The 12,102-nt window shown below is 36.7% G+C and overlaps 1 protein-coding gene across 5 annotated transcripts in view; it reads left to right on the top strand.

Annotated features, from left to right (window-relative positions):
• Positions 1-12,102, top strand: part of cora (erythrocyte membrane protein band 4.1 like coracle) — a 115,874-nt gene that overhangs the window by 81,752 nt on the left and 22,020 nt on the right. For all 5 annotated transcript variants that reach the window (XM_090371213.1, XM_090371214.1, XM_090371212.1 and 2 more), the window contains one exon: positions 1,278-1,421. In XM_090371213.1, coding sequence (XP_090227339.1) covers positions 1,278-1,421 — 144 coding nt within the window. The remainder of the gene's footprint in view (positions 1-1,277; positions 1,422-12,102) is intronic.

Below are 12,102 nucleotides of genomic sequence, written 5' to 3'. Positions count from 1 at the left end.
CATTTACCTGCAGATTCTTAATGCATGAAGAATCTCTACTGATAATCAAATCAAGAGTATTACTCCCTCTAGTTGCCTCCCGAACATGCTGATGTAGAAAACAATCATCCAATAAATCCACAAAAGCCTTGCTAGTGTGTGAGTGACCAGCCCCCAAATTCCAGTCAGTATCTGGGAAATTAAAATCCCCCATTATAAGACTCTCTGATTTACTGGCCCACTCTATTTCCCTGTACAGTTTCTTATTATACTCATCAGAGTCATTAGGCCTATAGCACACTCCTACTCTCAATTTTGATCTCCCAATGCTTATGTCACACCAAGCTGACTCGACACTGCACTGTCCAGCGATGTCGACTGGCTTCACTTCCTTGGATTTTATGTGTTTCTTAACTAATAGCATAACCCCTCCTCCCTTCCTACCCTGTCTATCCTTTCTGTAGACATTGTACTCTCCAAATTCCAGTTCTGCATTCCTTATATCTGTGTGACACCACGTCTCTGAAATCCCCACAATATCTGCCTTTGATGTTTTGAGCAATACCTCAAATTCATCAAATTTATTTACTAAACTCCTAGCATTAGTGTACACACAAGTATACATGCACCTGTTCTTTTTCTTAGCTACCCTAACATAACCTATGTGTTTATTTGTACCCCAATGATTCCCAGCAGTCTCTGAACTATCCTGCATCTTATTTTCCGGGCTGCGGCTCATTCCAATAGAAGCAGTGCAAGAATCACTTTCACCTCTGCCAGTGGCTACTGTTAATCTATTAGTCCTTGTATCCCCCCAATCTAGCAGTTTTCCGACCCACCTAACACTGCCTCGATAGCATCAGCAAACATTCTTGCACCCTTTCTATTTAAGTGTATCCCATTCCTGTAGAAGCAGTCTCTCCTGTTAACAAGTACAGACCAGGCTGAAAAAAATTCTACCCCTTGAGCCTTGCACAATCCTTCCAGGGCCGAATTGACCGACAGGGTTCTCATCATATACTCCCTCCTATCGTGTCTGGGCAGAATTGCAGACACTTTCAAATTCAACCCTAATTCACGGCTTTTTTTTTTCAACAGTGACCTGTACTTGTTAAGTAATTCCGCCGGTTAAATAATTTTTAATTTAATTTAATTTTACATATGAAAAACAAGTAAATGGTATTTTGAGGAGGTTATTTTCTTAATCTTTTACTGTTTTCTTATTATTCATAGCAATAAATTTGTAATGTTTGTTTCCATTGTTATAACCACAGAAAGGGTTTTTTCTCTCTCTTCAGCGACCAGTTGGAGGAGTAGCTGTGCTACCACAGGTTGATTCCAGAAATCATGAACAGAGACAGAGTCAATTACCAGATTTTAATTCAACAGAACCGAAAGAAGCAAAACCAGTAAAAGAAGGTATAAAGCAAAGAACAGAAGAGGCAAGTGTTATAACATGTTTTTTTTAATACAATTTGAGTGAAGTGTAAGCATTTATTTTTTAGAAAAATTCATACTCAAGCTTAATTAGATAAAATTTTAATAAACTGGAGTGACTGTGAAGCAATATTATAGTTCAAAATACAAATGCATTAAGCTAAAGTTAAATGCTTAGTTGTAAAGTTAAACTACAATTACTCATATCCATTATACTTAAAATGTATAAGTAGTTGTATAGACCACAACCATAGTAAAGGATGTGGTCTATGTAACTACTTCAAAAAATTATAATAATAGCAGACATTTGGTTGTTCTGACTACACCAATCAGTTTTTTTTTGGGGGGGGGGGGTGGAAATGTGGGAAACTAAAAAAAAATTTCCTATTTTGATACTGTATGCTTCAACATACACATTTGTACAAATAATACACAATACAAATTTTATGAAGTTGTGTCCTGTAGGAACTGGTTCTAGGACCTAACTGATACACTAAAACTCCTCAACACAAGAAAGGAAATCATCATTTATTGGAGAGCCTTTGAATAAACTTAATATCAAAAATTAACATTGTAAGTGAACACATGTTTTATAAATTATGCATTGTTTGCATTTGTTAAACCTTGATGCTCCAAGGTTAATACTGCTGGAAGTGTCAGAAAATGTCCTCTGTGACATACAAGTACAGCAGTTTCATTTGGAAAGGTCTGGGTTTTGATACCTGTCTGCAACTGGAGGAATTTCTATAGTCCTCTTTAGTTGACACTGCAGTTAGCTGATCTTGGGAAGAGGAAATAGAGTTCCCTCCCCATGAGTTACTCTGGGTTTTTCAGTCTACTGGACATACAAATTGGCTAGTGAAGATATACTTGTACAGATGTATTACACAACTGTGCAATATGGTCTAAGATGTGCCTAAAACTCAACAACAATAAGAAACTCCAAAGTTAAACTTTTCTTTGCCCCTGATAACTGTGCAATCACATAAAGAATAATTACTATTTGTACTAGTGTTTGTTTGTTTGCTTATATCAGTTTTTAAGAACTAAAACTATAATTTAGTTTAAACTGCAAATAATTCTTAGTGTTTAATAACCTTATATATTTAAAATATGCAATTTGTAAATGTTTTTAATGTAATGTTTTCAGCTGCACCTTTAGATTCTTCATCCTGTTCCTGAAAGATGTTGGTTTTTCACCTAAAACAAAAATGCAGTTTTGACCTTGGATACCACTTTTCTTATAAGAAAATGCTATGAAGTTTCTCATCTGTTATGGAAATTTTGACAAATTTTTTTTTTGTCCCAAAATTAACATTTTGATGAAAAAAGTTGGAAAATATGCAGCATTTAGACTTTGTTACAGTGAAAAAATTTGCTTAGTTTCTTGTTTATTTGATTGTACTAGTCCATATGATTAACACAATACTGACCAAGCTTGAAAATTCACAGCCATCACTAAAATAGATATTTTAATATTTTTGATTTTATGCACCACACACCCACTGTCACTTGTCATTTGTCACTGGAACAAGTGCCAGTCACCTGCTGCAGTTGATTTCCTAGTACAAGAACAGTTATTGAATGTTGCAATGAAGATGCATGTTTTTGATGGCCATGGACTGAATGCAACAAAAATTTTTACTCCACTTCCATAAAACTTCACATCAAAAGGGTTAATTCAATATTAATTTTAAGTTGGTGGAATATATAGTACGCATTGCAACTTTAAAAATTTCTAAACATTTTAATACTACATCTGAAAGGTGAGAAACAACATTAATATGCTTAATCACACCTTTCATCATTGAGTAAAGTTATCTACTAGTATTAACCTTGTGTTGGTGCTGAACAATACCAACACATTGTAGATGTGTTGGCATTGTTTAGCATTTTCCAAACTACAAATTTCTTAAAAGTTTGTATATACAGTAAACTTCCATTATAACACTCAGTATATATCACTGGTCTGCTTTTAGTGAATTTTTTTCTTATCCCGTGGTGAATCCTCTTGGGGGGGTTGGTCCTATACTGCTTTTTGTGCTTATAGTGGATTTTGGGCCCCCCTTTGAAAGCACTAAAATGGGAATTTACTGTATTAAAAAATGGGTAGTGGGAATAAAAGAACAGTATAAACCTAGTTTCAAAGGAAGTACAAACTTAATTATGATTTTATCACTAGATGCTTTTTTCATACATTCAATTAACAGAGTACTAACTTAAGTAATAATGCTCAATTTTTTAATTATGGTTTTTCTTAATTAAAAAGTCATCAAGGTTTTTTAAATACCATTCTCTGTTGTGGAGTTTATGCATTTATAATGGAAAAGATTTCAAAAATTTGAATCTCAGGCATTCAAGACTTAATATTTTTAAGAGAATAAAAATTTATTCCTTTGAACAAGTGTGAAATTCTTATCAATCTTCATTCTCTGAAATATTAACTGACAGAGAGAAAGAAAGAAAAAAAAAATTATTAAATCTGATTTGTTCAAGGTTGAGTCACGAGTCAACACCTCCCATGCCAAAGTCATTTGTCAACAAGTTCAAACATGGATGCACAATAATAACTGAGGGAAATGCTAATCAGTCAGGCTTTCAGCATTGTATCATTACATTGGTGATAGTTTTTTAAGTGGTTTTGTTAGTGAATGACACTAACTGTTGAGCTGGCTGATAAATGAATATTAAATACTTTTTTTGCTAAATTTTCATGAAGATTATTATGGTGCAGTACAGTTATCTTCACAAAAATTTATAATAGTGGTTATTCTTTGCCTGGTGAATTTCAAAATTTATCTGAAGAACAGAAACCAAAATTTCAAGGCTTGCCTTTGGTGAGTTTTTTTGTGATATGTTGTTGCTGGTGATAAATCATGGCATTGCCATTATGAATTAGAACGAATGGGTAAAAATTGGCAGTGGAAGCAATTTGAATTGTGTAGAAAAAGTCCGTGTGGAACATTATATTCAGGTGCTAACCTGTTTGTGAATGAGAACAGGTGCAGAGATTTTGACGGAGTGTTTTTATTATTATTAAATTTTTTTTTTTTTTTTTTTTTTTTTTTCCAGATAGTTTGTAACTGAGATGCTCAGCATCTCGGTTATCATTAAAGATTTGCAAGTCAAAAGGTTTGGAGAAATTAATAAAATGCAAAGTATTAATGGCTATACGCTTACCTTGCATGATGTGGGAAAGGAAAATATTTTTGCGAATGCAGTGTGAACTGGCTGATGACACATTACAGTAAATGTGTTGATTCTTTTAAAGAATATTTTTTACTGTTTTTCTTAGTCGGCTTTAATTTGACTTTTCATCGATCTACTACAGTTAAAATTTTACTTTATAAGTTTAAATGTTTCTTGGAGTGCACACTTACAAAATATTGCCTTCAAGTTCATTGCAAGTGGTTGAATTCAATATTTATGTGTGTGTGTGTATATATATATATATAAGTATTTTTTATAAGAAATTATATGTACATACATAATTACTTTTGTATATGCATATAATTTGTGTGTTATATTGAAGATTATTTAAAATTTGTCATTTTCAAGTTACACAAGGCATTAATAGCAATCATATAACACAATTGCTACTGTAAATGTACTTGATATACACTGTACTGCCACTTTATTAGGTACACCCATGCTGGGCACACAAATGGTTTGTCCCACAACATTGCAAGTCACATGACCACAGTTGTGGATATAAAGGCAGCAGAACAACCTTTCTAGTATCAGTTAAGTGTAAAACTGTAGCAAGAATACGAAAAAGGAGTGGTCTAATGGACTTCGAACGTGGCATGGTAGTAGGTGCAAGACATGCTGGACAAAGCATCTTTGAAACGGCAGTTCTGAACTTTTCACGCACCACAGTTTCAAAGGTGTATCGAAAACGGTGCAATGAACAGAAAACGTCCTCTCAACGGCACTCCTGTGGGAGAAAATCGCTTGTTGATGAGAGAGGTCAGAGGAGGATGGCTAGAATTGTGCAAGCAAACAGATGGGCCACAATGTCGCACATCACATCAGAATACAAAATATTGCACCAGATCACTAGTCGCACTTTGTGGTGAATGGAATACAAGAACCGACGGCCACATTGCGTACCTTTGTTATCAATGAAGAACAAGAGAGCACGCCTCCTGTGGGCACAGCAACACGAGCACTGGACTATCGAGGATTCGAAAACAGTTACTTGGTCTGACGAGTCAAAGTTCCTGGTGCATCATGTTGATGGAAGGCTCAGAATTTGGCGAAAACATGAATCCATGGACCCGTCATGTCTGACAAACTACTGTGCAAGGTGGTGGGGGCAGTGTTATGGTGTGGTGGAGAATGTTTTCTTGGAACACATAGGATCCATTGATACCCATAGATTCATGTCTGAATGCCACATTGTACCTAAACATCGTTGACCAGGTGCATCCGTTTGTTGACAGTTTATCCTCAGTCAGATGGTTACTTCCAGCAGAATAATGCGCCGGTGCACAAAGCCTGAATCACTATGGAATGGTTCCAGGAACACGACAATGACTTTTCTTTGCTGCAGTGACCCGCTCAGTCCGTGGATCTCAATCCTATTGAACATCTTTGGGATGAGCTGGCAAGGGCTGTTCGCTGCAGGCCTACACCTCTGTCGAATCTCAAGGAACTGCGTGAAATACTCGTGTCTAGTACTCCATTCCTGCATGTTTTTAGCATCTTATTCAATCCATGCCTAGATGAATTCAGGCTGTTTTGAAGGCTAAAGGAGGCTCAACACGCTACTAGGTAGGTATCTAATAAAGTGGCAGCACAGTGTATATATTCCTTATATGATGTGTTAATGGGCCTTTCATAAGGAATCTTACAAGTTAAATTTCGTGGTATTGCCAAAGGAGTATTTAATATGAATGATACAATGTTAAGTGATAAAACATTTTTTTTTTCTTGATTAGTTACTGCTGTTGCATTTTGCTACTGATGCACAAGCAGATCAGTAGCAAAGCGGTCAAGAGTGGAAAAGTAAGCTCCGGTTTCTTGAATCTGATTCCATTGCAACAACATTGCAAGAAAGTTTGAGAGCAGGAACCTCTAACTCATCATTGTAGTTACAGATGGAATAAACAGTTTTTGAAAAATCGAAAGTGCTTGTGCAAAGAAAGAAGTTGTTGGTTTGATTTATTGGTGCAAGGGCTACTAAGGCCATAATGCACCTATTACAATATTATTTAGTACAGAAAGAAAGAAGTAAAGCTGTTGCTGAATGTGTATGATAAGTGGTCCGTCTGTCCCAGTCAAGGAAATTGGCCAGATGTGCAAGGTGAAGAACTAAAAATGGTAAAAAAAAAAAAAAAAAAATTTTATATCTTAGGCGTTTGCATATAAAACCATACAGGGATACCAGCTGCTGTAGGCAATTACAAGTTTTATTACTAAATCTTGCAGACGATGGAGGATGGTGAATATATGGTATTTCAGTTGCATGAATGTGCCATTTGGTACAATGTATTCGCATGGGGAAGCAAAAATCTCTGCCTTACTGAAACTTACAAAAACTATCCTTAGTTCTTCCAAGATGTTCGAAGTTTAAAATCCTCCTGTATTGTGAACTTTTAAAAATGTGAATTCAGAGCCAAGCAAAGCTTCTTTTTTGAGACCTGCTAGACATTTACAAGCAAAATATGACCACCAAAGAAATATGTACACAGAAACGGTGTTCAAAGAAAGTGCATCACCCCTTAAAATTGTAATTGTCGTCTGAATAACAAGTATTTGGCAATATTTCTTACAGATTGCATCAGATAAGATTGACACACATAGGTGATGATGTAATATTACATCAGCTGTTACTTTCAGCTATATAAGCATGCTCTGCAAGAATTGCAGTCATTCCTTGCTTGTGTCAGGATGGCGAGTTACGTGCAGTTGATGCCACGAAGAAAGAGTGCTATTGTTTCTTTACGCGAGGAAGGATGTTCTTCCTGTCATATTGCTTATAGAGTGTCTTGTAATCAGTTGACAGTGAGTAGATTTCTTTTCTTTCCAAACTCAAGAATACTGGTTCTGCTGATAGGAAAAAAGGAACTGGATGCAAACGAGTCACTACCCCCAAAACAGGACCATGTTTTTAATGTGCTTATGCCTTAAAAACAATAAGGCTTCTTCGTTTGAACTGAAAAGAGAATGGGAAGAACATACAGAAGTGGTAGCAAGTGCAGTAACAGTCCGAAGACTGCCTCTTCAAAAATGGACTTGTCGTCCTAAGAAGCCCCTCCTCACACAAAAAATGAAAAAGGCCTGATTAATTTGGTGTAAGGAGCATGTCAAATGGACCCACCCCCGAGCAGTAGAGGTCAGTTATTTTCTTGGATGAGAAGAAATTCAACCTGCATGGCTCTGATGGGAGACAAATGACTTGCCGTAGACGTGGTGAAGAATACCATCCAGACTGTATGGTGTTTACAGTGAAATTCCCTACCAGCCAAATGATATGGGGGGGACATTTCGTATCACCTGTAGTTTATAAAAGGTTCTATAATGGATACCTGGCTATATTAAAAGGCAAATTGCTGCCAACCATTAGCAGCCAAGTAACTATCTTTCAGGACGACTCTACTCCTTGTCATCGGGTGAAAAGTGTAAGTAGGCACTTCTGTAGTTACTCTAGCTTCATTTCTGCATTAGAGGTTTGACGGTAATGTGTTTACATTTGTTACAGGTGAAAAAATGGTTGGAAGAACGATCCATTACAACTGTTAGCTGGCCAGGAAACAGCCCAGCTGGATCTGAATCCTATAGAGAACTGTTGGCATTGTGTGAAATCTGCAGTTGCCAGAAAGAAACCAAAGACCCTTCGTGAACTTCATAATTCGTGTTTGGAACCACGAACTATCAGTTGATTATCTTCAGAAATTGATCTTGTCAATGCCTCGACGGTGTGCTGCTGTCATCAGGGCCAGAGGCGGTTCAACTAAATATTAGTTTGCACCTGGTGAACTTTTCATTTTGTTTTCTATTTAAAATGATAAACTGAAGCAAATTCTGATAACATTTCAGCCATAATTGTGGTGTTTACCAAAACTGTTGTATAAAGGTTGCAAATGCTCATTTTGGAATATTTTGAGAGCACCTGTCAAATATTACTTAGCTTTGCCTTAACTATTAATAAATATCTTTTGTTTATATTTCTATTTGTGATGCTAGTCATTAATGTAACATACCATCTCAAAAAAGGGTTAGAAATGTGAAATTTCTTGGTGATGCACTTTCTTTGAACACCAGTGTACATATAAATATTTAGAGTTTATGGAAATCCTGTTGTTTCACAAAATTTAAAAACATGAATTCAGAACAGAGCAGAACTTCTGTTTTGTTGGTGTGGCATGTCTAGAAATAGCTTTGCTTGGATTTGAATTCACAGTTCTTCTATGGTCAATGTTTTTTGAATATTGTTATAGAAAAAGATTCATGGCTGGTTTATCTTTGTGACAGCAATTATTTGTTAAGTCATCAAATGTGGACATTGTAGGGTTATCAGAGACAATGTCACTCAGACAGCACAGGAAGAGGTTATGCTCTTAGTTAAGGAGCATATAAAATCTAAAGCAGTGCATCCAGTTGACATTGGTAGCCAGTGCGACATTGAGTCAGTTTGGTGTGCATAAGCAGTGGGAAAAGAGAAATAAGAATAGGAGAATGTTATAGACCTGATGACTATGACAAACAGCTATGCAGAGAAATATAGTGGCCAGTGAATCAGAATGTCTTATAATGGGGGATTTTAACTTTCCAGATATTGACTGGAACTAGTGGGCTGGTCACTCACAGACTAGCAAGACTTTTGTAGATTCCTTGGATGACTGTTTTTCACTGCAGCAGGTTAAAGAGGCAACCAGAGGAAGAATACTCTTGATCTGATGACTGTTTTTCACTGCAGCAGGTTAAAGAGGCAACCAGAGGAAGTAATACTCTTGATCTGATTATCAGCAGTGATTATTCATGCATTGAGAATCTGCACATAAAAGAACCACTGGATGGCAGCGAACACAGTGCATTGATGTGGGATTTACTTAAGATGCAACTACCATCAAGGATAAAGGGAAGAGGTTTTGCTTTCGTACAGGTGACTAGCCTATAGTGGTCTCGGGTAGTTTTTAAATTCTATATAGTGAGACCAACTGATGATGTTGCCGAGACTTGTGGCTGAGAAGAAAAATGCATGGGATGCATATAAATTATCAGGAGACACAGAAGCCTATGGTAGATGTAAACTGGTCTGCAATCAAGTCACAAAGGAGGTTAGGCAAGTGAAGGCAGATTACAAGAAATCTTTGGCAAAGGATGCAAAGAAAAACAGGAAAGACTGCTTTATTTATATAAACACCAGAAGGAAGGCAGACAAATCAAATTGGCCCACTTGATATCGATGGTTCCACTGTTGATGATCCTTCTCAGGTTTCTGACAAACTGAATGAGTATTTTGCATTTACATTAACACATGAGGAATTCTTTAAGAAAGGGAATGCCAGAAGTTTATGAAACTAACAGGAATCTAAATGATTTTGTGATAACTGAGAGGAAAGCGAGGGAGAAATTGTTGAAGCTAAACAAAAAGAAAAAAAGCACCTGTTGAGGATGGAACCTATCCATTTATAATAAAGGAGGTAAAAAAAACTCTTAGCCATAATTATGACAGCATTTTTGTATTCAGGAGGTTCCTGTGTACTGCAGATGTGCAAATCTATCTCCAATTCTCAAAGGGGGGGGGGGAGAAATCAAAGAGTGACATGACTAATTACAGACCTGTTAGCTTAACTTCTGTTCCAGGGAAAATAATGGCATCACTGGTTAAAGAAGTTATGGAGGACTATCTAGACAGGAGTGCAGTTATACTATAGTCACAGCATAGATTTCTTAAGAGTTCACCATGCCTGATTGATTATATTGGATACTATGATACAGTAACAAAGGAACTAGATGCAAAAAAAGATTTTAAATATTGTAAATTTGGATTTCAGGAAAGCTTTTGATACTGTTGTACATACTGCTATACAAATTGAAGCAATGTGTCATTATGAGCAGATTATTACTATGGATAAAGGGATGGTTGAATGAGAGAAGACAGAGCGAGTATTTGTCAGTGGACACTTCTCTTCATAGAGTAATGCGTGGACTGTTATTTGAGTCCCCTAGGGTTCAGTGCTGAGCCCACTGTTGTTTTCTGTGTTTATTAATGCTATTGATGAAGGTATATCAGGCTTTATGTCTACGTTTACTGATGATACAAGGTTAGCAGGGTGGTAAATGACAGTGATCAAGGTATGCTATGCTACTACAACAAGATCTAGACAAAATTAGGTGTTGGCAATTCAAATTTAACATTGACAAATGCAAGATACTGCATATGAGTAGCAGTGATCTCAGATTAATGTATCAGCTCTGTGCTGCTACATCAAAGCAGTGGAAAATGAAAAAGACCTGCAGTTAATTGTAAAGTCAGATATGAAGTTCTCTGAGCAGTGGAGACAGGCTTTCATGAGAGCTAATGGAGTTTTGTCAATAACATATATACAGGAATTTCAGTAAGGAGGGATAATCATGTCCTTATCCCTGCTGGGGTTAAGGAGAGGATTATCCCATTGTACAATGCAATGGTTAGGCTACATCTTGAGTACAGCATACAGGTCTGGAGGTTTCATTTTAGGAAGGATGTGGATCTCCTGGAAGGTGCAGTGGTTTGTTATTTGTTTTTTTTTAGGAGCATTAGCTACTAAGGCCATATTTCTCCGGGGATATGCGGTGGTCATTCCCTGACCTTTCCGCATCCGCCGTATTTGGTGGTCACGGGTTCGAACCCCGGTCTAATCAAGAAGCGTGTGCTCCGCACTGCTGCCCCTGCCCACCTGGCTACGGAGGCGCTGCAGAGAAGGGTAACTAGATTGGTGAGGAGTACAAAAAGGTGCTCTAACCACGAATGGCTGCAGTTCTGCAAATTGCAGTATCTGGAGACCACGTACCATGAGATGAGATGATCTGATTGAGGTGTTTAACACTTTGAATATCTGATTTAAGACTTTGAATAGATTGAGCAAGATCAGTGCTGACCGAATCCTTCTCCTTTGCTCAGACTGCACACATGAAAAAGGAAATTCAAATTGAGGAAGGATGGTTGCAGGATAGATGTATGGAAGCTTGCATTCAGCCAGCAGGTAGTCAGTCATTGGAATAAATTCCATCTGTTGTTGTGGAAGTGGGTAGTTTGAATAAATTTAAGGAAGAACTAAAACTGCTGCTGGGGATGGACAGATATTTAAGCATGTAAATTAAAGATATTCTCTTTAATTTACGAATGTAAATTAAAGAGAATTGATTACAGATGTAAATGAAAAATAAAAGACCAAGGCATAACTCAAAAAAAATCACTGGAATATGATAAAAGTTCATTATGAACAAGCAGATTATTATCAACCAAGCAGATAACAGAGTTAAGTTGTGGAAATTAAAGTCTATGCTAAATATTTTCACTATATCTATATTCATAACTAGAAATTGTTGCTGTAATTATTATTACTATAATATGCTTCCATAGTTACTGACAAACTTCCTACAACAGTTACTAGAATAATAACTTGCTAGAAGTTGAGCACCATTCTGTTACTTCAAGGAAGTGCACCTCTTTCTGGATGAGCAATTTCCTAG

The sequence above is a fragment of the Mastigoproctus giganteus genome, chromosome 4 (genome assembly GCF_048544385.1).
Source record: "Mastigoproctus giganteus isolate SK-2022 chromosome 4, ASM4854438v1, whole genome shotgun sequence".
NCBI lineage: Eukaryota > Metazoa > Arthropoda > Arachnida > Uropygi > Thelyphonidae > Mastigoproctus > Mastigoproctus giganteus.
Note: the sequence above shows the minus strand (reverse complement) of the source record. Positions and strands in the feature narration are given on the sequence as shown.